The 27,706-nt window shown below is 37.0% G+C and overlaps 1 protein-coding gene across 1 annotated transcript in view; it reads left to right on the top strand.

Annotated features, from left to right (window-relative positions):
- The window catches only part of TRPC6 (transient receptor potential cation channel subfamily C member 6), a gene marked incomplete at both ends in the record, with an annotated part of 99,252 nt that extends 77,800 nt beyond the window's left edge, over positions 1-21,452 (top strand). The window contains 8 exons of the mRNA XM_084284748.1: positions 124-337; positions 2,310-2,537; positions 6,043-6,307; positions 8,716-8,911; positions 10,438-10,641; positions 18,412-18,495; positions 20,407-20,482; positions 21,301-21,452. Coding sequence (XP_084140874.1) covers positions 124-337; positions 2,310-2,537; positions 6,043-6,307; positions 8,716-8,911; positions 10,438-10,641; positions 18,412-18,495; positions 20,407-20,482; positions 21,301-21,452 — 1,419 coding nt within the window. The remainder of the gene's footprint in view (positions 1-123; positions 338-2,309; positions 2,538-6,042; positions 6,308-8,715; positions 8,912-10,437; positions 10,642-18,411; positions 18,496-20,406; positions 20,483-21,300) is intronic.
- Positions 21,453-27,706: the final 6,254 nt, after the last annotated feature.

Here is a 27,706-nt window from a genome sequence, read left to right as displayed (position 1 = left end):
TCCAAGACTTTGTTCCTTTGTATTATTGAAACATACATTTCTCTGTGTTCCTGTTCTTTTTATACATTCTTATTTTGGAAGAAGGCGATGCAATATCTTTTTGTTTTATAACCTCTGTTGCAGCTGGGGAGGATAATGCGTGGACCATTTATGAAGTTTGTAGCCCATGCAGCTTCTTTCACCATTTTTCTTGGTCTGCTTGTCATGAATGCAGCTGACAGATTTGATGGCACCAAACTCCGACCTAATGAAACAACAGGCAATGTCAAACAACTATTTAGGATGAAAACATCCTGTTTCTCCTGGATGGAGATGCTCATTATTTCTTGGGTAATAGGTAAATATTAGTTTTTGCTTAAAATTGTCTTACTATGATTTCAATGAAGCTGGACCGAATTTAGTCCTTTGCTATTAAAGTTACATGTAAAAATTGCATCAAAGGGAATTTATTCAACCAGCTGCATTCCCACATTGGCCTCGTGTTTCTTATTGGATGTCAGCAGGCCTTCTCATGTGCTTCATTACACACATTCAGATTAGTCACAAATATTCGGGTTAATCACAATCACAAATATGCAGGTTAAGGACGTTGGTGAAATCTTCATCATCCAAATATGAACAAATGCAATTTTATGAATGTCAAAGGAAATTATCTACTTGTTTTTGTTTTTGTTTTTGTTTTTGTTTTTGTTTTTGTTTTTGTTTTTGAGTCAGGCTGAGTATCAGCTCTCAAGGGGAAGGATTTCTATATCATGGGCCAAGGTTTTTTTATTCAGTTGTCTCTTTCTGATAAGATTTTCTTACTTTGCAAATATTTCTTCAGAATTAGTGGTTTATAGCTTAATGTGTTGTTGTTTGACAAAAGAGAAGCAGCATATAGATCCCTCAGTATTCAGCTGTGGATTTTTCCATCCCAGCATAGGGATGAAGTGAATGCTATGAATAGTAGTTTGGTATGACCCATTCAATGCAGTGACTAAATCTTACTCCACATAAGAACTTGAGCACAGACCCTCAAATATATCTTATCTGTATGATTCCTATTTGCAAGTCTAATTCCATTTATTTCAGTGAGGTTTAGATTCCCAAATATTTTAAGGACCTGGGTTTCGGATGTTAGTTAAGTCAGTAAATATGAGAGTTACATTCAAGCTAAGGAATCTGCTTCCAGCTTATGAATTTAAAAATTTTTACTTTTATGAGCTATTTTTTAATTGGAGACATTTGCACATCAACTGAATCATACAGCTTTGAAAGACATTGACAATTGTTATTTATTTCATCAGGTAGCTGTATAAATGAATATAATTGTGTATTGTGGGAATAATGATACTTAGATTTCCAAATCTTCTATAAATATTAATGAATGACCTGATAATAAGGGACTAAACAATATTTTTCCAATTTAAATGTATAGTTTGCTAATTTAAGCTATTCTTATTTATTTATTCTTATTTATGTCAGTGTCATGCAGAAGCAGGAAATGATTTAAGAAAAATTAATTCAGTGCATACAGATATAGTATGGAATTTAATTATTGTAATTAACATTATAATTGTTCTTATCTGAGAAGTGATGAAAAGATCTTTCAGATGGTTCGATAAGTACAAAAAATGGTGACATTACAATTTGCTTCTCTCTTATTAGCTCTCTTAAGAATTCAAGAAATTTAGTGCATGATTAAATACATTTTATCTTGAAAAGGGAAAGGATTTGCTCAATAAAAAAGATGCCATAAATGATACTGCATTCCTAGATCTTATTATTTTTATTTTCTATTTAATAATTAATATTATTAATTAGGAATGAAACAGATACCTTTGCCCTGTTGACAAAGTATTGGGTCTGATTCCTACTTGCACACTTGTTTATCATACAGACTATACTCAGGGTCCTCTGCAAATGGGAAAATGTGACTTCTGCTATCAGTTCTGCTACTGCAATACATTCATGCCATTACTCCTCTTTCAGTCTCATTCTGTGTTTTTAACAGATGGGAATACTCACTACCCATTCTTTCTTTGAAATCTTTTGGAGTTGAACAGGCAAAAACAGTATAAAAGATTGTTATGATTACTCACATGATGTAGAAGTAGTAACATATATATATATATGTTATATATATATATACATTAATTAACAAGTTCAAGGATTTTAGTGTGTGTTCAAAGTCCCAAAGAGCAAAATGGTTTTGAGTTTGACTGAAATCAAGAGCATAATCTAAACATTATAAAGTATCATATAAAATGAACATGAAGCTAAACAAACATGCTGCTTTTTTTTTTTTGCTTTTTTTTTTTCTTTCACAGGCATGATATGGTCTGAATGTAAAGAAATTTGGTCTCAAGGTCCAAAGGAATACCTTTTTGAATTATGGAATATGCTTGATTTTGGCATGTTAGCAATTTTTGCAGCATCATTCATAGCAAGGTTTATGGCATTTTGGCATGCGTCCAGAGCCCAGAACTTGGTTGATGCAAATATGAAAGACCTGTCAAGTCCAACACTGGAGCCCAACATAAAATACTACACCTTGGGTGAGTTGATTGTACATGGTTTGAATGTATTTCTTGGGCCAAGAGTTGATTTTCTGTAATTAGTACATTAGTTCCACAATGTAATTGTTAAAGAAATTCCCATCCCTGCTTTTCTTTCTCATCTCTACTACTTGTTCACAGTTCCTTTGGCTATGCTCATACATCTCTTTGGGGATTATTCTGGGCATCAGGCACTAAAATCAACTTAAGTTCAAAATAGCCCCACTGTCATCACCCCACCCATAAAGATTCTCTTTAATATCTTTATTGGTGATCTGGATGAGGGGATTGAGTGCACCCTCAGTAACTTTGTAGATGACACCAAGCTGGGTGAAAGTGTTGAACTGCTTGGGTGCAGGAAGGCTCTACAGAGGGATCTGGATAGGCTGGACTGATAGGCCAAGGCCAGCTCTATGAACTTCAACAAGGCAAAGTGCCAGGTCCTGCACCTGGGGCACAACAACCACATACAACACTACAGGCTGGGAGATGAGTGGCTGGAAAGCTGCTCGGTGGAAAGGAATCTGAGGGTATTGGTTAAGAGCCGGATGAATATGAGCCAGGTCTGTATTTGGGTGGCCCAGAAGGCCAACAGCATCCTGGCTTGTATCAGAAATCAAGCAGTCACCAGGACTAGGGAAGTGATTCTCCCTCTGTACTCAGCCCTGGTGAAGCCACACATTGAGTACTGTGTTTGGGTTTGGGCTCCTTACTACAAGAAGGAGCTGGAGGTGCTGGAACGTGTCCAGAGGAGGGCAATGAAGCTGACGAAGGGTCTAGAGAACAAGTCCTATGAGGAGCAGCTGAGGGAATTGGGGTTGTTTAGCCTGGAGAAAAGGATGCTCAGGGAGACTTCATCACTCTCTAAAACTACCTCAAAAGAGGCTGTAGTGGAGTGGGAGTTGGTCTCCTTGCCCAAGCAATAAGCGATAGCACAAGAGAAAATGGCCTCAAGTTGTGCCAGAGGTGGTTTAGGTTGGACATTAGGAAATGTTTATTCACTGAAAGGGTTATGAAACATTGGAACAGGCTGCCCAGGGAAATAGATGAGTCACCATTGCTGGAGGTGTTCAAAAAATGTGTAGATGGGATGCTTAGAGAATGGTTTAGTGGTAGGTTTGTCAGTGCTAGGTTAATGGTTTAGAGGTCTTTTCCAACCTAGCTGATTTGATGATTTGATTTGATGATTTGATTCTATGATTATTTTAATCCAGGTCATTTAAGCTGTTCAGTCACACAATGCTATCCTGCAAACATTTGTGTTGGCACAACTGAAAATGTGATGTATGGTAACGCAGGGGAAGAACTAAGCAATGAGATGCAGAAACTTCTTAAACCTTCTTTGCCAACAAAACCAACATGTCTTTCACTACAGCCAAAATCTTTGCTCATAGACTCTATTATATTATTTTAGTATTTCTCAATCCATTTTCTGTGTCAGTAAGAGATAAACATGTTAATAAACTGCTTGTCATATATGAGAAGTGAGTAGAAGCTTTCATGTGTATGCATGTACACTGAAGCCTGCTTGGAGAACATCTTTGTATGGTAATACTAGCATGGATAATATTAATAGTTAATATTTAATGTCATAGGTTTTGTCATAGGCTAGCAAATATAATACAGCTCATCTGGAGACCTGAAAGACATCTGACTACTAACCCATACTGAAACATCTGCTGTCTTTGCGTCTAGTTATCCATGAAATCTGAGGTAAAGCTAACACAGCTATGTCTGCTCATAGAAAAAAGGCACAGTATTTTGCCATACAGACATTTTCTCATTTGAATATAGAGTGTAGCGTTTCAGTAAACAAAAGAATATGCACATACCTACAAGAAAAGCACAGTTGCTAGCAAGACAATGATTGTGCTAACTGAGCCTTGTTATGCCTAAAACCAGAATCACTCATTATGATGTCATGACACATGAATACTGCTATGGCAGTAAATTCCTTGAAGACTAACATTTTCTTACATAAGAACATTCTGAAGCATTGTTGCTCAACATCACTGTGTATGGATATAATATAAAGCTGTACAAATAACTGACTTGTATTAAAAGATTATTTGTTAGTTAACAGCTCAAAATAGTATTTTTACAAAAGGCCAGTGGCTGCCTTCATTGCAGTATAAATTATTTATTTTATTTTATGGCATTTACAGTAGAATAAACACAGATGACAACACTCTCAGGAAGTAGGAAAGCCATTCCAGGTTGACCTGTTCTCTTTGCCTGAAGCACAATTGTGAATTGAACTTAAGCCTCTCATCTCATGGGAGAATGCCATAACCTCCAGCTAGGTAGCATCCCGAAGGGTATAACTTTGGGTTTCTCCTTCTATTGTTCTATAAAGATTTCTCTGAGTAGAGGTTCAAACCTGAATGTGCCCCCTTTTCAGTTGAATATGTTCCCTATGAAACAGCAATAACTCACTCACTCAGTGATCCAAATGACATTCAAGCAATTTACCTAGGTGGATTAGCTTCAAAAGAAGAAATTGGTAGAAATGATAATAGAAAAGATGATGGAAATGGGTGTTTGGTATATACCAGGAAAGAACCATTACCATTTCACGATGAGATGGAGTAAATAGAAAAACAAGAGAAGCATTACTGTTCCCACAGTTATGGAGTTATGGACGGCACTTGATTTTAGATCCCCAGGTTGAAACAGTTCATTTTAGATAGCTCAAACAAATCACATTTATAATTTAATTTGCCTTTTTTTTTTTTTTTTTAATCACTTAACACTATAAGCTGAATTTTACTTAAATTCACTAATAGGTTGTGATTCAAGTCCCAGGAATTTACTTTAGTGCTATTGCAGACCATTTTAGAAGCTTGTTTTTCCTTTATAATCAGTGGATATCTAATCAGTATGAGCAGAGCCATTCATGGTTTCTTGTTATTAAAAATGACACTTCTGGTGAAAGTGTAAAAAGAACGGAGTAAAACATTAGTGAAAAGGTAAAACATTTCCCCAGTCCCAAGCATAGGAGATGGACTAGTATCCCACCTCTGTGTCAGTCTTAGTGAAATATCTTCCTTTCTTTCACTTTAATTTCTGGCAGCATCTTCATGTAAGAAATTTACTGAGCACTGGGAAGTAGTGGGCAACAACTGCTGGCACTATTTGAGCATTTATACTTGGCACCAGGAAGTCAAATGAGTATCTAAGCACTTCACTCAAAGAAGGACACTGTTTTTCTGTGTGTTTTTTAAGTTCAAAAGGGTAAAAATTAACAGCTCCTTACTTTTAGGCAGCACAGTTTTATACCTTTTTACTAATGAAATAGCTCAAAATTCATGATGCAACATACAGTAAAGGAAAACACATGCAGATTGTACTTCAACTGTTTCAGATTTGTGTAGCTCCACTTAATTCAATTCTAACTTACAATGACTTTGGTTCATTATTACCACTCCCCCAAAGACAGCACTTCTGTGAACAACCCAGAGTGGACTTCAAAATGTTAACAGAAATTCTCATCTTTTGTTTTTAGCTAGAATAAACTGGGATCCGTCTGATCCACAGATCATATCTGAAGGCCTGTACGCAATTGCAGTAGTATTAAGTTTCTCCAGAATAGCCTACATCTTGCCAGCCAATGAAAGCTTTGGACCACTGCAGATATCACTTGGCAGAACTGTGAAAGACATCTTCAAGTTCATGGTGATATTTATCATGGTGTTTGTAGCTTTCATGATAGGCATGTTTAATCTCTATTCCTACTATCTGGGGGCAAAACAAAATGAAGCATTCACAACGTAAGTACTACTGATTTGATTGTAATAATTGTGAGCTATTTTCATGGGAGATAGTTGTTTGCATTGTATGTATTAAGTTTACTAATAGTTTTATAAGTTTTACATCTTTTAAAATACCTTTTTGTGTGGTATAAAGTAGTAATTTTTTATCGTATATATATACACATACATACATACATTATATTATATACTTGAATAAGCAGATGAACTCCTGATCCCAACACTAGGATGATAAATCAGGAAGAACAGTCTGGGAAGGTGAGGGATAGCTGCAGTTTATGTGAGTAAGAAGCAGGAATGCCTGTGCATCTGCTTAGGGATAGATAATGAGCCAGCAAGAATTTACAGGTTGGGATTAGAGGGTAGACCAACATGGGTGATTTTCTGGTGGATGTCTGCTGCAGACTGCCTGATCAGGAAGACAAAATAGATGTGGCTGTCTTCAGACAACTGGGAGAAGCCTCATGCTTCCAGCTCCTCGTCCTCATAGGAAATTTTATCCACCTCGATATCTGCTGGATGGGCAACACAGCAGGACACAGGCAATCTAGAAGGTTTCTGGAGGTCATCAACAATAACTGCCCAACATAGGTGATTGAGGATCTGGTGTGGAGCCATTTGCTACACTTGACTTTTACAGACAGTGAAGATCTGGTTGGGGATGTGAAGACTGAGAGTAGCATTGGCTGATGAGGTGATGGAGTTCACATTCCTGAGAGGAGGGAACAAGGCCAATAGCAGGACCACCACTGTGGACTTCAGGAGAGCAGACCTTGGCCTGTACAAAGAATATCATATGAAGAGGAAGTCCTGGAGGAAAGGGGAGTCCAGGGGAGCTGTTTGATTTTCAAGAATTGCGTCTTCAACACTCAAGATCGGTCCATATTACTGGGTAGAAAATCAAACAAAGGTATCAGAAAGCCTGTATGGATGAAGAAGAGTGACTGACACGTTGTAATGTCACTCAGAGGGACCTCAACAGGCTGGAGGAATGGGCTGACAGCATCCTCACAATGTTCCACATGGGAAAATACCAGTCCTGGCCCTGGGGGCGTAATAACCCCAGGCACCAGGGCAGCCTAGGGCTAAGCAGCTGGAAAGTAACTAGACAGAAATAACTGTTATTGATGCTCTTAGTGCACTGCAACCCACTTACTCCATGTAGCATCAGTTGCATGCTCTTTTTCTTCTCCCACCATAAGAAGAGAAGACCTGAATTTACTCTGTCTGTCAGGAGTTACTTGATATACATTTGTCATGACATCTTATTGCTAGCCATGATTTTAAGATAAATCACCCGAGTTGATACTCATTCTTTTCCATGCCCTGCAGTCCTTGCCCACTTAATTTCTGACTGTCATAATATTTAAACTATAGCTGTTATGAGGCTTGCTCAGCCAGGAAACAAACTTGGCCAAGAAGGAAAAAAATGCTACTACATTTCTTATTATTATTAGTTCACACAATAGATAAAGTATCTGAACCAATTCACAGATGGTGTACTGATAGAATATTTTATGCAGAGGGGTAGATTCAGAACTACATAACTTACGGGTTTCTTTTGACTTATTCTCTTAATGATAATGCAATAAAATTGAAAATGTGCTTTACAATGCTACTATATTTGGGTCATGGGGAAATACATGTAAGGTCTATTTATCAAAGCAAGAGAAAATACATCTACAAGGAGGTGAATATAGAATTAGATTCCCAAGACATTTGGACTTATGTTTGTGTGTATGTATGTGGAGAAAGAGAGAGAGAGAGAGAAATATATATATATATATATATAATCTGATTAAGAGGAGATACATGCATTGAAAAGAACTAACCTGAAAAAAAAATATTAGTGTCACAACACCATGGCTTATTAACTTTTTCCTGAATTTGTGGGAACAGTGAAAACTGAACTTCAGGATTATGGTCTTGAAGCATTTTTGAAAAATGTTGCTTTGCAAACAAGCTGCTTTCTTTACGGTTTCAGAATGTTGATCATATTAATGGTATAATACTTAATAACAATTGAACTATTCATACAATTATAATGAAGTGTTTACAGGTTATTTTTTGTTATTTACATTCACATTACAGGCAAGTATGTTGCATCTAGAATAAAGTAGTTTATAGTGATTTATTGTAACATTCTTTTGAAGCTGTAGATATAATTCCTAAACTGAATCAGATGTTTTTATTGTCAGTCCTAAATATTAGGACACGTATATTATTGAAGAACATATACATATGAAATTAGGTAGTCTACTTCTGCACAATATTGCTCTGGTACAGGTGTACATGATGATAGTAGAAATTTTTTTATGCTGTGTAAAAATGGTCGCTGGCAATTTATACAATAAGACTATACTGTTCTTGTTCAGTAACATATGCATGTGTTCAATTTCTCCTTTTAGTGTTGAAGAAAGTTTCAAGACATTATTCTGGGCTATATTTGGACTCTCAGAAGTTAAATCAGTTGTCATCAATTATAAACACAAATTCATTGAAAACATTGGCTATGTGCTTTATGGAGTTTATAATGTTACCATGGTCATTGTCTTACTGAACATGCTTATTGCAATGATCAACAGCTCATTCCAGGAAATTGAGGTAAAAATTCCATTTATGATGAAATATCACCTAATGTAGTGTTATATCTAATTGTTTAAATACCCTAGAAATCCTGTCTTCTTGTCATCTTATATAAGAAAAGTAACACAGAGAATTTTGGAATATATTACCAGAAAGTATTCATTCCACTGTTCATTTTCGTTACAAATTACCTGGAAATTACTCAGCTGTATGTGCTTGCAGTAGGAAGAACCAGAACCGAACCAAGAAACCCAAGAAACTGCTGCTGACCAGCAACGGATTATTTAAACAATCATTGCTTTATTCCTCTGCATTCAAAAGAACTTTATCTAACAAAGTAATCAGCAGGGCTACAGAAAATCAGCATGAACTTTTCATGTCATGCAATACAAAGGGCTAAATCATTATAATTGATTAGTAAAAAATGGAAGTAGAGCTTCAGAAGCTAGGCCATCCCAGCCTTTCCTGGGTGATGCCCTTACCACAAAGCAGCAGACTCAGGTTGTTTGACATTACTCCCAGTTTCTGGGCATTGACTTGGGGTCACAGTCATTATCCAGCCTGATTAAAAGCAGTGCACATTCTCCAGATTCAGATTTTTCTGACTGAGATCACAGAAAAAACAATTAGGTTTAGAGCAAAGAAAACTACACTGTTATCCAAAAGTATGATGACTGAATACAAATAGTTTCTAAAAACAGCTACAGCAATATTGAGACATGTCCTTGAGCCTGACCTCAGTCCTTTCTGCAGAATTGACTTCCCTTGAACTTTACAGGAATGAGTAAAATGAGTGTTTTGGCCATTGTAAATGTTAAACATAAACCATGGTGATGATAGCATACCTTATTTAATCGTATATTAAAGCAAGTGGAAGGAATTTGATAAAAATCACCTAATCCTCTTTAACATCATGTTTAAAGTAATAAAGTAAAATTCTTATTTAAAATTCTGTTTCTATTTCTTTTTCAAAAAGAAGATTATAGATTAAATTAATTGCTACAAAAAAAAAAGATCAGTAAGATAAGAAATCAAAGCTTGTAGTATTATTGAGGAATTTACAGTTTTGTTTTGTTAGAATAGGATTTTTCCATTTTATTTACTGAGCGTGACAGTGTTCCGTGCAAGTGACTACTTGACCAAGCCTGAGAGGATGAATTTGAATGTTGCCATGAAACTTTACATTAGGCATTGTGTTGTGTGCTTTTAGGTCAACACCATAGGGTTATTAGTCTCATTACAAAGAGCACAAGCCAAGAAGTCTTTGTAATGTTGTATTGGAGACTATTAGCACTCATTCTGGAGTAACTAATGTCTAACGCAAATCCATTTTGTTCTTCTGTAATTGCATTGTTTTAAATGGATTAATAAGAACAATTCTATTAATTGAAATGTGGTTTTCATGGATTATAAACAAGCTCTTAACCTGTTTGAAATTAACTTCAGCCAATTACATTGAAAGCACACATAACATTTAGCTAGGTCATCTTCAGTTGTCAAGATGCTATTAATAGTGTATTAATAGCAATGTTTCTCCTTTACAGGATGATGCTGATGTAGAATGGAAATTTGCAAGGGCTAAACTTTGGTTTTCTTACTTTGAAGAAGGGAGGACTCTTCCAGTACCCTTCAACTTAGTGCCAAGTCCAAAATCTTTGCTGTATCTCTTACTCAGAATCAAAAAATGGATCTCTAAACCATTTCTGTGCCAAAAGAAAAACTTTCAGGAAGATGCAGAGATGAACAAGGTAATTTAACAGTATGTCTATTAACTACTAATTTTAAAAGATAAAAACAATTTTAACTTTTCATTGTTGGTGTTGACCCATTTTTCTAATGAATTTCCTGATCTGCTTAGTCCAGACTGAAATCAGTCCCTAGGTACAGGTTGAAATTTACTTATTTTTTAACTTTTTTTTTTTTTTACTTATTTTTTAATCAATATTTGTCCACATCTATAATCAGTTAAGTTAAAAAATACCTTTGTAAATTTACAGTTCTTCTTGCTCTCTGTCACAGAGTCAGAAAATAATTTAGGCTGAAGAGGATCTTAGGGGGTCTCTTGTTCAACTCACAGCATGTCAGCTCTGAGGTCAGACCAAGCTGCTTAAGACTTCATTCCTGTCCAGTCCTGAAAACCTCCAAGGACAGAGACTTGACAACTTGCCTGGGCAGCCTGTGCCATTCATTGCATTACTATTCTCAGGGGGAAAAATTTTTCCTGTCCAGGCAGGACCTCTCTTGTTTCAGGCCGAACAAGTCCAGCTTCTCCAGCCTCTTCTCACAGGGCAAGTTCTTTAGCCCCCATCATCTCTGTGGTCCTCCACTAAGCTTGATAGGAGTGTACTCCTGCAACTCCTCCAACACCTGGTCATAGATAAAGATTCTAGAAGCCAGTAATGAGTGGTGTCCGTCAAGGGTCCATACTGGCACTAATGCTATTTAATATCTCCATCAATGATGTAGATAGTGGAGTTGAACGTACCCTAAGCAACTTTGCAAATGACACCAAGCTGGTGCTGTTGATATGCTAAAGGAAAGGGATGCCATCCAGAAGGACCTTGACGAGCTTGAGAAGTGGGCCCATGTGAACCTCGTGAAGTTCCAAGGTCAAGTGTAAAGTTCTGCACCTGGTCTGGGGAAATCCCTAGTATCAGTACAGTTGGTGATGAATTGATTGAGAGCAGCCCTGCAGAGAATGACTTGGGGATACCGGTAGATGAAAAATTTGATATGTTCTGGCAGTGTGCACTTGCAGCCCAGAAAGCCAACCATAATCTGGGCTGCATCAAAATCAGCATGGCCAGCAGGTCGAGGGAAGTGATTTCCCCCTCTGCTCTGTTCTTGTTAGACCCTGTATAGCCTTGTGTTCAGCTCTGGGGCTCCAGAGCAAGAAAGACAGGGACCTGTTACAGTGGGTCTACAGATGGGCCTCAAAAAGTATCAGAGGGATATAATACCTCTCCAGTGAAGAAAGACTGAGCAATCTTGGCATGTTCAGCCTGGAGAAGAGAAGACTTCTGAGTGACCTTATAGCAACTTTTTAGTACTTAAGGGGGATTTATAAGAAAGATGGAGAAAGGAATATGGGTAATGGTTTTGAACTGAAAGAGGGTAGATCTAGACTGAATATATGGAAGAAATTTTTTACCTTTACTGGAACAAGTTGCCCAGAGAAGTTCTGGATGCTCCATCTTTGGAAGTGTTCAAAGCCAGGTTGGACAGGACTTGGAGCAAATTGGTCTATCGGAAGATGTCCCCACCCATGGCAGAGATGTCACACTGAATGATGTTTAAAGGTTCTTTCCAATGCAAACCATTCTATGATTCTGTATTAAAAAGTGCAAGTCCCAAGACAAGGCCCCTTACTGCCCTCTGAGTACGACTATCCAGCCAGCATTTTGCCCAGTTGTCCAGGCTAACATCCTAAGGTAGGTAGAAGAATATTTTGGGATACAGAGTTAAAACCCTTACTAAAATCATGATAGACTACATTTCCAGTTCTTCCTTCATCTGCAAACCCAGTCATTTTATCACAGAAGGCCATCCAGAGGGTCAGGCAAATTTTACCCTTGGTAAATCCACATTGTCATTCTCAGTCACCAACTGCTCCTCCATGTGCCCAGAAATGTTCTCCAAGAGGACTCAATCCATTATTTTCCCAGTTACCAAAGTGAGGTTGTGGTGCTGACATCATCATTTTGGCCTTTTTTGAAAATGAGTTTAATGTGTGTCTTTCTCCAGCCTTCGGAGACCTCTTCCAATTTCCATGAACTGTGAAAGGTGTTATCATCTTTGGAAGTTCTCCAACTGCTCTCAAAACCCATGGATGCAGCCCAATGACTTGCCAAGTTCTGTCAATTAACCCCTAACTTAACCCTCATCCACGGTTGGTTGTTCAAAACCCTCCTCGAACCCCTTCACTAAGAACAGAGCCTTGGTAGACTGTTTTTAAACCTGATGGAGAGAAGGCATCAAATTCCTCAGTCTTAACCTGAATACCCTTCTTGACTGAGCTGCAGGCCCATGTTTTCCCTGTGCAGCATTTTATTGCTATTGCAGCAGTAGAAATTCTTCTTATTGCCCTAGCCAAAGTCAGCTTAAGGTGAGCTTTGGCTTTTCTAGCACCCTCACATGCCTGGGCAGTGCTTCTGAACTCCCCTTGTATAGCCTGTCTCTGCGTCCGCCAAGAAAGCAGCTTCCTTTTATTCAAAGCATTCTGTTATGTTTTATACAAGTACAGTAAAAGGCACTTGAGTTTATTTATTGCTGTATCTAATGGGTTTATTTAAGGAGTTTATAGTCAGTTTGTTTTTCTTGCAGTGGTTTGGTATAAATTAAATTAATTGCTTTACAAGAACGTAGGGCTTAGCACATGAGTTTACGTGGTGGTAGAAGTGTAAAGACTAGCACTGTTGTAACGCAATATGGAAGAAGAGCTTTGCAAGACATCTAATGAGACTCGCTAAGTAGAAGGGTGAGCATATGGTAACATTCACACACACAAAAAAGAAATTGCAGGTTTGTCTATGTGGCAGAATCAAATGTGTCATTTATGGAACTTTAAAAAGTGAAGGGTCGCTGTTAAAATAGTCAGCAGACTGACCAGAGGCCTCCTCAAGGTCAGTGATTTTTGAGACAGTGGCTATAGTCATTAGACGGGGGCCTGTGAAGAAATTACATGCCTATGTCAGTTCTCAACCAATCTGATAAACACTTTTCCCATCACAGTTATCAGCTGATGAGTAAAAGAGAAAATAAACTCATTACAATCCTAGAAGGAAAAAATGGACCTATATGGAAAAATAGTGTGCCTCTGACAAGCCTCTGCCTCTGGTTAAGTTCATAATGGTTTATAAAAGGAGACACAGACATTACAAACACTGCCAACAAAGTCAAGCTTGTTATTAATTTCAGATGTCTTTTGTGTGCTACTGGTAAACTTTCTAGCCTTTCAAAGACCTCATGTCATTTTATTTGCAAAATCTAATACTAATGTATTTAAGACCCATCAGAGATAATATCACTGATAATATCAGATAATGTATTTCCTTGAATTTTCAGTGACTCAATGTTATCAAAACTTTTCATCAAGCTGCTTGATGAAAATTGATTTCACAACTTCAGTGAGTGATAAGGTCATCACTGAAAAATGGAGATGCATGCAAACTTCAAAATGGGTAATGGTGAGAAACATTTGTGACTTTGAAATGTGCATAAGTAAGTTAGAAGCTTATTTTTAATGATGGTTTTAAAAATGAAATTTCTGATCCAATACAACTTAGGTAAACTTGAAAATCTTGTGCTTGCAATTACAATTAATTTTTATCATTCCTTTCCAAAATTATGTTTGTACATAGCAATTCAGATAGCTAGAAAGGTGCTTTCTACTAGCTGCAGATGGTAGAGTAACAAATGCTAAATTACATGTTCTTACTCTGCAATCAAAGAAGCTATAAAACTACAAATCAAATTAAAAACAAACAAACAAACAAACAAACAAAACAATATCTTACAATGAGAACCATAATGCAGCTGGACTTGCATCTATTCTTTTCTCAGCCTTTCCAGAAAGGTGATTGATATTGCCAGATGATTATGTTCTTACTTCCTTTTCGCCCTGCCATATGCCACTGAGCTGACTTGGATCTATCATGTGCTGCCATCCTTTGCTCTCTAAAAATAAACTAAAATGTTTTCATGTCCTCTATTAATGATACATTTCTGTAAAGTCTGTTTTATGGCATCGTCTCAAAGAAATTCTTAGCTTTTGGAGCTTTTAGCTTTGTACTCATCCTTGTGCTAGGCAGGTTGGTCCTGCTGTGGCTGCCGAACTGGCCATCCTTGCATGAGGAGCTGCTGGAAGCACAGTGAGCTGTGTGAAGATCAGAAGAAATCTGGCAAGAGCAAGACTTGGTGGCTGTGCAAATGCAGGACTCAGGGATGGCTTGGCCCTGTTCAATTAGCTTTGCCCCCAAGTAGGGTTGCTGCAAGGGCTTGTCCCCAGTCTGTTCCAGTTGCCAAACTGTGAGGGAGACAGCAAGTTCCTCTGGTGCAAGCCATAATGGGGAGGTCTCCACAAGTTTACAGAGAGATGCCTTTACATTGCTGTGCCCAGAAATGTTAATGCACCCTTGAGTTTACTGACTCAGGCCCAGTCTGAGGGTCTTTCCCAAAGCCAGTGTCTTCTCGGTGCAAAAGCAGCAGCAGCACCAGAGTGAGTGTAAAGGTGAGAAGGAAGGTGGGAAGGGGGGAATTCTGCCCCTGGAGCTAGCTCTGCCCTTATTACTGTCAGCAGAAAACAAAGCCAGATGTTGATAATGCTAAATGGCTAGTATGGATAATGTTAATTAATGTAGCTGCATTCAAAGTGTAGCACAGCAGAAACATGTCTTGAGACATGTCTACATATAATAATGAAGACTGTGAAGAAGTTTTCTTACAATCTGTTGTTTAAGACCTGCAGATTTCTGCTGTAGGGTAGGATTGCTGTTTAAACATTAGAGAAACAAGAAAGATAATCCCAAATAAATACATTAATAATAATAATAATAATAATAATAATAATAATAATAATAATAATAATAATAATAATAATAAAGAGTTTTAAAGAAACCTTCTTGGAGTATTATGCTAAATCAAAAAAGTGCCTTGGAAAAGAGAAAGTATATGTTTTAAGAGTCACAGAACCTGTTCATCTTCCTGAGAAAATAGCGGCAGATAACATATATAAGGCATTTTTTTAAACCATGACCTTTCAGAAAAGAAATAAGGAACTAATTATTGAAATAGCTTTAAACCCTGACTCAAACAATGAAAAAATACGTTACTTTCTCTTTCCTGGAATAAAACAGTAATTCTGAAATTTTCATGAGGGACCTCTGGTTATGAGAGCACAAACTGAATCATATTCTGGGAACTCACACTCCTGGTCTAAGCACATGCAGTTTAATGACTTTCAGCTAAAGTCATCAACTGCTTCTGAAAATTGGGATTTAAAGACATTAAGAAAGTGCTGCACAAAACAGCTACAGTCATTATAGATGACTGTTGTAACTGATTGCACTGAAATTTAAGCAATAGTAGAGAAAGATGTAATGAGAAACAAGTTTAAGCAAGAACATTTTTTTCTAATAGCAGTGCTCTATACATGCTGCATTTTTCTTTCACACAACACTCCCAGAGAAGAGTTATTTTTGTTAGGGTTCAAATGATTATTGTATTTAAATTACTTTCTCTTTCCTCTCCAGTTACTTATGTGTGGATTCTTGATAGATAATAACTTAAAAAGATGAAAACTCTTTCAATCATTAAAGTGACAAGCTGAGTTTACTGTATTAGTTGTTTTTAGGAGGAAAAAGCAATACAAATGAAGCTTCAAGGGTTTAAAGATTTTGTGTAAAAATGAAGTTGTAATGAAATCTTGGCAATCTCTGCCACCAAGTGGCCACTCAGCAGTGTACAATAAATGTGCATTGTGTGAAGCACACAAATGTGTTTCCTACAGAGGAAGAAAACTCTTCATTTTATTCTACCACATTATTTCCAGAAATTAGGAAACCAGAAGCTGAAGAAGAATTAAGATATTTTTTTTCTCATTGAATTTAGTAATGAAGGTAAGGCCCAGGAGAATATTTGTTAGCTTTAAAACCCTGAAATACATATTGATTAGATGTAGAACTTAGGGATATGGTTTAGTGGGGACTGTTAGTGTTAGGTCAGAGGTTGGACTCAATGATCTTGAGGTCTCTTACAACCTAGAAATTCTGTGATTCTGTGTGTGTGATTACACAGTCATATATAGCCACTATTTTTTTGCTGTTGTTGTTATAAATCTAATGCATAGTTTAAGTTAAAATATATTTAGATAAGCTTATGTTCTCCAATATATATTCAAAGCATTTAAGGTAGCTGTATTCAAGAAAAAAAAAAAAAAGTAATAGATTTTGCACATCTTTAATTAATTTCCCATCCAAATTTGTCTTAATATGTTACATATAAATATTAATTGTGCCATATATCTCTATATCTTATGAATTTATTCTTGCTTATTTCAAATAAACATAATCTGAGTTAATGTTTTTTTAAATATGTATACATGTATATACATAGAGAGAGAAACTTTCTAACAAACAAAAGGAAGTTCTAAATTCAGCGTAAATTTAATATTAATTTGAAATGAATACAAATGAATACACTGTGCCAACAACTGTGATGTTTTCTTCAGGAAAAAATATCAAAATACAAGTGCTATATAAAATTTTAAAATATTTAAATTATTCCTTGTTTACTGATTTATTAAGATTCATTTGCTTTACTGTAATAGTGAAAATAAAGTTTTTGGGAATTCTGGAGAACTAAAAGACTTAAAGAGCATGCTCTGCAGCAACAGGGAGAATTACAAATTTTAATTGATGTCCTCTTTGCTAATTATGCACCTGAATATTATGCGTCATTCAGCATTTTTTGTACATATACAGTTCCCAAGTTTTTGATTTTAGCCTTTCTTTTGTGTTAATACACGTAGTGTAAGTTAGAACAAAGCCCCAGTAAAGCTCTCTGCTGAGAGCTTTAACCTTTTCTAATTGACATCTGGTGAATATTTACCACATATTCTATAATCCTACTTCCATTTACTCTCAAAGTTCCACCACAGGAAATTCACAGTGTACCTCAGGAGGTTATAATGATTTCAGCTGTAGGAGGAACAGCTACACGAAAGCTTCAGCCTTCACTGGCAGCAGGCATTGGAGCGTGGGCTGCTTGCTGGGTGGCATGGCTGTGCAGCTGCACAAGCATCTAACTGCTTTCCCAGCTTGTCCCTCATATCAGTCAAAGTGCCCCAGTTTGCTTAGCTGTAGGTGCTTGATGCGTTAAGACGCAAAATAACCAACACAGAGAACCTCACTGAAAGTGTAGTGTGATCCCACTGGATCTGAAGTACTACACTGGGAGCCTAGTGTTTTAAAGCAGTAAAAGTCTTACATGTGGAGAAAGTACTTTTTAGTGACAGTCCCACTTATTTCTTGTCCAGATCAATCACAGCTTATATTTCATACTTTTTTATTTCTTGCAGTGCCACTCTTTGTACTGTCTCCATATGAATCAAAAGTCATGTAATTCATTTTGGTTTGAGACTCTTAGTGCAGTCCAGCCATCCAGCTGGAGCCCCCATTCATAATTTCCTGAAGCTTTAGTCCTTATCAAAGATGTAAATCACAAACAAAGCCTACAAGTTGAATCCTCTGGTTTTCATCAGGGGTGAAGACCTTTCATTTTAGCACGTGTAGTAAAGAAGATGCTATTCAGAAACACCAGCTGATAATTTTGTGGTTCCTGTGATGGAGTTCTGCAAAGGTACCATGTGATGGAGTTCTGCAAAGACTACCATGGTAACTTCACACAGACATAATTGGGCTCAACAGTTAATGTTCTGTCATACAGTACCTGCGTGGGGCAATTTAACTTAATATTGCTCTTTTATTTATTTTGTATTATAACCAATGTTTCAATTTCAGCTTGGTCAAAGGAAGCAATCAAGTATAAGAAGCTCTGATGAAATCCACTTAAACAGTTTAAACAATCCTCCAAGACAATACCAGGTAAAAAGCACTTTATTTTTGAATTAGATCAAGTTGTGCAACTCATAACAACATAAGGATAGTTTGAATTTAAGTTAAATAAAAATCAAGGGTAAATCCACAGACTCCGCATATGTCAGAAATAAATGCAATGATTTTGATACTTACAGTAAAATTTCAACTTTTTTGGTCTTTTTTATTTATTTTTTTCCCATATAGTATAACATTTAAAGTGCTTTTTGATTTTAGACACAGGTTGAGTCCTCAACAGCACAGCAAAAATTAAGAAAACAAAAAAGAAATGCAAAATATTCCTTGTTTGTTTGCTGAAGCAGCTTAGCTTATTGTGCCACATTTCTATATTTTAATACCTCAGGAAATAGAAATATCTTTCAGCCAGTGTGCTATCAATAGTCTGTTTATCCTCTAGTTCCTAGACAGCTTCAATGAGCCTTCATGCAGTCAAGCATGAGGAGACCCAGACTAGTCCGCATAAAGCGGACTAGCCCAGTTGTTCTGGGCTTCTTTTCTTTTGGAGGCTGCTTCTTTCCTTCCTGTTACTAAGTAGGCAGAAAGGAACGAGCAAGAGCTGCTTAAGCAGGCAGAAAGGAACAAGCAACTTGGGCAGTAGAACAGGACAGTCTGAACACTAAAAGACATTGAAAACTGTGGAATTAGGCATTGATACCTTTTTTTAACCATAAGGCAAAAACAAGTTGGTTTCCTTGGGTGCCACTGTTACATTATGCAGTGTCTATAATAAACTCTGTTTCAAAAACTCTGACATTTTCACAGCCAGTTTCCTTTCAATGCAGCGATAGATATGAAGATTATAAATGTATCCTGTAAACTTAAGGATATGTGTCCTTGTATTTGAAACATTCTCGGATTATTAGAATAAACAGTACGGCTGCTGACCTTGCAAGCATGGCTGTAATGATGGTCCAGAGCCACTGATGTAGGATGATTCACTTCTCAGCCACCTCTGGTCAGAGCTATTACTGTGGAGACAAAAGCAGACACATAAAACTATACATATTTCCTACCTTGTAGTGAAAAACAAAAAATATTGTGTTGTCATGGGTTACATTCTATAAAAATATTAAAGCCAAAGATAGATCTTCAGAGGTAGTTAGATACATTCTTCCATATTCAAGTCTTTTGAACTAATGGGAAGAGCAGGGTCAGGATTCATTTATCCTAGAAAGATAAAATGTACATTTCAATTTGCTGGCCTAGGTCCCCATATTAGTAGTGGACAGGGCAGTCATTTGAATGATGTGCTTCACTTGCTCAGTTTTAGCTGTCTGAGATGAACTATGCTCTCAGATTTGCTTTTTCTTTCCATAAAGAGAATTCAGGATGACTGCCACAGATATATATATTTACTTTATAAAATATCTGTATTTGCTTAAATGAGTCACAGCTGAGGTGTTTAAATGACTCTTAGAATGTGGGTTCCATTTTTTCCAACATTCACATTGTGAAAAGATAGCTTATCAGTTATAATACAAATATAGATTAAAATAAACATTGCAAATGGGTTTAGCAATTAGCATGGCTAGTCACGGCCATGGCCATCTTTTGGTAGTAACAGAGGCTAGATGTTTTTGTCTATGTGTAGATCAAAGCTGCAACTATATCAGTAATTCTCGTAGACTCTGGTAGTGGTCCAAATCAAGCTTCATGAATGACAACATCAGGAAGACAGGCTTAGTTTTCTAACTTTCATATACATATTTGTGTAGAACAATAAATCTTACATACTACTGTAGATGAAAAAAGGTATTTTTACGTTTCATTCTTTTAAGCTGACACGTCCTACACTGCAATATCTGAATGTAAGAAAAGATAGCAGAGCTCATATGTTGAAATTTCATAGAAACAATAGGTCCAAGTAAGAAGAGTTTTTCTTTACTTTCTTCTCTGCAGAAAATAATGAAACGGTTGATTAAAAGATATGTACTGAAAGCTCAGATAGATAAGGAAAGTGATGAAGTCAATGAAGGTGAGTATGTGCATGTTTATGTCTAATCAGAGAATCAAAACAAATTAAAATGGTTACATATGACACCTGGAAAAAAATAAATGTTTCCAAAGTGCTTAATCCACTTGACATATTTACAAGTGCAAAATGTAAAATTAACACGAAATTGAAGTTAGGGAAGAGATGTGTCTTTCCCATCAGAAACAGCTCTGCCATCAGATTCTTGTTCTCCCATCAAAAGCTGTCACTAGTCTGGCACCTTCTTGTGAAGCATGATTCCACTTCTAGTAGAGCTCATGCATTCTAGTAGAGCTCCCTGCAGGGAGGCTGCATTTAATGGAGCAGCTGGTTGGGGGCACTCACTTATGAATTTTTCCTTGTGCAGACACCTTTTCTTATTAGGGAAACAGCTGGCGCATGCACTTAGCAGAAATGTTCGCTTTTGTTTGCACCCCTTGGAAGCTGGAAAGACACCTATTGCCACAGGAAAAAAAAAAAAAAAAAAAAAGGACTGGATAGTAAGAGGCCTTGTTGCTGGCCAGAAGGACTCAGGGACGTGAGATTTCAGTGATTTCTCTTAGAGCAGATCGTTAACTTCCTTATAGAGGCTGCTTAGGGATTTGTGAACTAATGTGATCTCTCACACATTTGCTTTCTGATTTGTTTCCTGAACTGCATCTTTCTATTCCTATCCATAAACCACCATTTATATACAGTCCACAGAACATTCACTTTTTCTGGTTCAACAAAGAAATCCTGAGAAAACCAGTGATAACTGTAAGATATGTAGGATATGCTACTTTTTCCTTCTTTTCTAAATAGTGTGATGTCTTTTACAGGTGAACTGAAGGAGATCAAACAGGACATTTCAAGTCTCCGGTATGAACTCCTTGAGGAAAAATCTCAAAATTCAGAAGATCTGGCAGAACTTATAAGGAAACTTGGGGAAAAATTGTCAATCAACTCTAAGGAAGAAGAAAACAAAAGATAACCAACCTAAACATTTAAGAAATGCAACAGAATGTTAACAATCCACTTAAAGCCATATTTCTGTTTTTTTCAAGTCTAGCTCACATTTCTACTACAGATTCAGAAATTACATCATTCCAAATCTTTATTGTAAAAACAGAGCCACAAATCCTCTCTGTCTATGGTAAAGATGAAATACCACTTGAGTAGCGATATTTATTTTTCCTTTATCTGCTGAAGAATAGATAGTTTTAGATCATTTTAATATTCAATTTACCTCTTTTAGAAGGTGAGTGGAATCTTGATAAGCCCAGCTGTGAAAGATTAAAGACATAAATCTAAACTTTTCCTACATTAGCTAGTTGTTTTTCCAAATTTAATTTTGTAGACATTCACACATATATTTTAGTGAAGCAAAAGAGGGAAATTGTGGGTTTTTACATATTTATATCAAATGCTATTTAATTTTTCAAACATTCTCAACTAGAAAAAAAAAAGAAGGAAAAGAAAAAGCAAACTGTCTTTCTTAAAAACATGCAGGTTATTAAAGTAATTTATTTGAGCATCTCCTTATTTGAGCGTTAGATAGCAGAATTCTCAGAGGTCTTTCCTACTTATCTCTATCACTTGATAAACTATCATGAAAGATTCCTAGGTTCCAATGGGAGCTGGTGCATTAAGAAAGAAATATTTTTCACCAAGCTTATTGAAGAGCTATTGCTGGGGCCTGAAGGAAATTCCTTTAATTCAGAATAATTAATCCTTGAAGTTCTAATCTGTTCCAGAATTCCCAAATTCTCCAGCTTTTATGTCTTGAACTAAAACCCACAAACTGCAGGAAAGTTTGATTGTAAAGCAGGTAACACATTAAGTTGGAGGATATTACAATAAGTGTAAACCCTCTGAATTCAGGGAATGGTATGCATTGGGGGCCATGTTTCCTCACTGTTAAACTTCTTTAAGTTATTGAATTTTGCTCAGATATATCTTTACCAAAAGAAAAGGTGTTCCAAAAGCACAAAATCTGTATAGATTTGCATCCTTTGTCCTATTCTTTCCCTGGAGAATTTCCTGCGCTCTATCTCCTAGGTCTTCATCAATGAAGAATCTTCTCCATGTCATCATGAGTAGCTTCCCACACTTTGCTTATGCCTACTGTAATACTCCTATGTCTCTGTTTAGCTGGACAAGAGGTATAACATATCCATGTAGACATGTCTGGTTGATTGTTTAGATGCCCAATCCCTGGATGTGTTCAAGACCAGGTTGGATGAGGCCCTGGGCAACCTGATCTGATGGGTGGCATCCCTGCCCATGGAAGGGGGGTTGGAGCCAGATGATCTTTAAGGATCCTTCCAAACCAAGCCATTCTGTGTCTCTATGAATCTATGATTCTATGATAGTTGTGTGACTCACCAGCTAATACCTACATGCAGGATAGTTGGTTGCTTTCTGTTTCTCCAAGTGGATACAGGCTAAACACCATCTCATTTTTTCCCTCAGTTAATGCAGTAAATTGGTTTCTCTCCTCCAGCAATCACCCATTCTGTGATTGTTACAAGCATATATTTTGTTGCAGAACTTTACTCCTCTTTAAGCTAGGTTGAAGTTAGTGAAAGGGCTGTGAAACTTTATAACAGGAACTTCAAGATGTATAATGTACCTGTAAAAACCTTGCATATATTGGAAACACAGCTAAAATGACTTGTTGGTAATTACTTTTAAATTAGCTTTGTGAAACTTATTTATCGTGGAATGTATCAGAGTCTTTCCACCTCTCCCTTTTGGCTGAAGGTGTAAAACTATTGCTTTTGATGGGTTCAGACTAGTTTCTAGCTGAATTTACTGATAGCCTTTTTAAAAAAAAACATTGGTGAAATCACTGTGTATTTTCAGGGCAAAAAAGTGTGAATGAGAACTGCTTTTGTAGTCATGTAGACATATGTAGAGGCAAGAGGCTCTGTCCTGCCTGGAGTGCAGTTGAAGTTGTGGAGGCTGGCCTTTGACCAGGTTGACTGGGTATTTACTGTGATCTGGGGGAATTTCTCACCCTTATGCTCAGCCAGTTAGATTAGCCACAAATGGAGCCTGTGGGATAATCCCATGTATTGTGGGCCTCATGCATAATGAACTCAGGGTTTAGAAACATTTAAGGCCTCTTCTTCTGAGGGAGGAGAAGAAAATGAGACTTTTGAAGGTACTAGAACAGACTGTATTAAAATCCACAGTGTGTGCGACTGGAAAACTATGAGCTACAGAATAGCCAATTTAATAACTTGCCTTTGATTATTAAAAAGCATTACCTCATAACCTGCAGTATTTCCTGCAGTAGTCAACAGGGAGTACTGCAGACTCTGAGATGGCCATACTGGTTGGTCTGCAGCAGAGATGCTCTGGTTTCTGTGTCAGCCATCGTGTGGAAACAAAGGCAGCTGGGGTGATCTCCAGCTGGAAGTCAGCATGAAGCTATCTTCACTGCCTTTTGTCCCCTGGAAGGCTCCTGCCTGTCTCCCTGGGCCAGAATTGGTCACTGATTTTGAGTTCCCGCTTGAATATTTTGGGCCTGGTTTACTGAAGTAGTGAGCACTTATTACGGCTCCAGCAAATGACCACATTAGGGACCACACCACACGAAGATTTTCCACCTTTGAGAAGCCCTTTGGAAAATCCATTGGCCAGAACTTTTGGTAACAATTACAATTAAAATTTGCTTTCACTAGTAGGAAGTTTTCGACCATTGTAATGTGCAGTTTGGATCCGCAGCCCAGTGCTAGATGTTGGTAAAACTCAATCTCCATAAATCCAGTGTAAGGAAATGGCACTTAAGGAAATGTGTAAACACAGTTTAAGATCCAGGCACTTTTAAAGTGAAGATTTTTATTACAGAGGTAAAATGGACACTGTGAACTTGTTTAAGCCCAAATTTTGACTTACCTTAAAACTATAGGATCATAATGTATATATTGTATTTCATGAAAAAAAAAAAAAAAAGATTTTTTTAATTCAATGAAGATATTTTATATGTAGTTATTACTCATGGAACAATTTGTTAAATATATTTGAAGAGGTCTATTGCCAAATATAGTGTGACAAGCAATGTAGTATTTAAAATGAGCACAATACCAAATATATTATTCTGATAAAAAATTAAACATACCAGACTGAAAATACCTTTGTGCTGCATTTTATAATCATATTAGTCCTTCACTGCTGGGAACCTTTGGCTACTCTTGCTTGGAAGACAACAGCAAGACAAACACAGAAGACTACTTCAAATTGTGAGCAATCCTACTACAAAAAAATAATTTAAAAAAAGTTTCCCAGAAGGATAAAATGTCTTGTCCTACTTGATTAGACTCAGGATCTGTCTTGCCTTCTGCGACTAAATGTCACTGATGCTAGATGTTTTGGAATGACCCTGCAGCAGGTAACATGTAATTTTCGTCCTACATGTTTCTACTTCTGTTTTCTAATTACAAAAGACTGATATAACTTTGATGAGGAAGTGTTTCCAGATTTTTTGTTAATTATTAGGATAACAAGTAGGTAGTCTTGCTACATGCTTTAGTGTTCTTTTAAAATTTTTTTGAGCTCAGCAATTCACAGTTTCTGCAGCAGCAGCTTCCATGTCCAAACCAGACCTACTACAAAAAAGTATTGGCTTTTATATTTTTTTTGTCCCATGAATACCTCTTAAGTTTGAATTATGTGACATAGTGAGTAAAATCCATCATCTTCATGACAGTCTTCTCTCTGTTCATACAAACATATTTCACTAAAAAATATAAGATATCTTAATAAATTCTCAACAGAAGAAAGTACTTTCAAAACAATCCCCAAATTAACAAAGGTTTGCATGGAGGTTTCTTTCACTATTATTGTTTAAACCAAATCACACCAAGCTATTGGGAGGAAACGTTATACATCATGGAGGAACACAGAAAATAGAGAGTAATAGTGTAATACAAGTGTACTCTGCTCAAGGTTTACAGAAGCAGTTCCTGGGTAGTTTTCTCCACCAAAGGGTTTCACGCATAGATTCAGATATTACAGGCTAAAATCTGCTTTATTTCACTCCATTTTTGAGCACTTCAGTGCCAAGTTAATATATCCTACTGGTTTTGGAAGTGAAATAAATAGGGTCACCTAATGTTAGATGGATGCTAGCCATGAAGACTTCTGTGTTGGAGCACATCTGGACTTATTTTACATGCAGTGAATAGAAATGATCAATCACAGGTGTGATTTTGTCTCCTCTCAAGGTAGGAAAGCATCCTGGATAAGTCATGTATTAGAAGTGACCATTTCCCTCCAATTACTCTGAAGAAGCCACTATAGGTGTTTCCAATGTCTATAAGGAAGTGTGAGATGTCCCAGCTTGCAGAAATTAACACTGCAGTACACTGAAGAGCCATGAACCATCACAAAGCCTCATCTGCTTAGAAGTGCTTGAACTGATGAGGAACTCATTGAGAGGAGCAGGATCGAACCTGCCTGCAGAAGAATCTAACCCATTTTCCAGGGATAATGGATGAGTATGGTCCTTCATTACTCTGAAGCAATATTACATGTTTTCAATAGTGTAAGTGTGGGTAGGCATAAATGGAAATATCTACTAACTGCATCTTTCCCAGACATAAGAATAACTGTAGCTTAATGTGCACTTGGAAACTAAACCCTAATTGATGAACCAGGAACTTTATGAGAAAGAGAAGTTCAAATGCTATGTTTTATTACACTATGGTGAACATGTATTTTCAAGAGTATGTCTTTAAAGTAAGGTTTACAATATACAATTTGATGTTGGCAGTACTTCAGCTATAGCAGATGTATCATATAATTTATTAAGAACATGTTCTCATGGCTGCAGTGTCCCAAAATGCAGTTTAGTCCAATGAAATCTTGCATTTGCCTCTCATATACTTCCCTCAAGCTTGAAATTTGTAGCTGAACATAATAATTAATATATTATAGACAACATAATGTGCAACTGCACTCATTCACAGAACAGTAGAAATCTTCCTTATATTGAAAATGGCTCATTTTTCATGTAAATATTTAATGCTTTTTTTAATTCATTAGAAAATGCCTAGTGCAAATAATATTTCTTATTTCTAAGCATTTATGTTCCTGCTTACATTTTAATTTGGTCTGTGAATATAGAACTCAGAAATTAGAAAATTTCTATTTGGAAAAATGGAAAAATACTTGTACTTCATGATCTCATATCAAAAGAGGAGTTAGGTGAGGCTGAGGAATTACCTTAATCTATGTACTCTTAGCAGGACAGGGAATACCATAGAATATAGTGCTTTTCCCTGAGGTATATGACCTTGAGTAGCTCAAAATGCTGCACTTATTTTATTTTTCCATTGCTGCAAAGCCTAGCAGACTCTTCTTCCTCTTTCTGTTCTTGTCACCATCATTAATGTGACAGTGCAGAAGTGATCACAAGGTACAATCTTTGAGTGTTTTCTATATCCTGGCAGCTGTTATAGTAGCAACTGGTTTTGCTGTAACTTTTTCATTATTCTATGATTCAGCTCCTCAACATTTACTCTTTGCTCCTTTAATCAATGGATCTCCAATCAAAGTAATTGAAAAAGATTAGATTGCATAGTCTGCAAATACCGGTCATGAGATAAATCATTATGAACATGAATAGCAATAACTGTATATACTTTTATGTATAAAAACTTTTACATCACTTTGGCATTTCATTGTTCTTTACAAAAAAATGAGTGTATGCTGGTAGGCTTGCACAGTCTGCCAAGAAGGGTATAATTAAAACAACAATCAGTACAAAAAACTTTTGCTGTGGTGGCTTAAGGCAGCTTAGCACCACCACACTGTTCTCTTATCCCACTCCTCAAAAGGACAGATGGATTAAATATGATGAAAAAAGCTCAGGGGTTGAAATAAGGACAGGGAGGTCACTCAGCAATTGCCATCACGGGTAAAACAGACTTGGCATAGGGACATTAATGTAATTTATTGCCAACTGCTACCAGACTAGAGCAGTGAGAACTAAAAGCAGGCTAAAAAAACCTTCCCCCTACCCATCTTATTCCACCTCCTCCCCCTGAGCAGCGCAGAGGAACAGGGAATGGGGGCTGCAGTCAGTCCCTGGCATTTCGTCTCCGCCACTCCCTCACAGTCCCTCTCTGCCCCTGCTCCCCGTGGGGTCCCTCCCATGGGATGCCGTCCTTCCCGAACTGAGCCTGCGGGGGCTGCCCACAGGCTGCAGCTCTTCAGGAACTGCTCCCACATGGCTCC

The sequence above is a fragment of the Netta rufina genome, assembly GCF_964035555.1.
Source record: "Netta rufina genome assembly, chromosome: 1".
In the NCBI taxonomy this organism is placed as follows: Eukaryota; Metazoa; Chordata; class Aves; order Anseriformes; family Anatidae; genus Netta; species Netta rufina.
The sequence above is the reverse complement of the archived record's forward strand: the minus strand, read 5'-3'. Positions and strand labels throughout refer to the sequence as shown.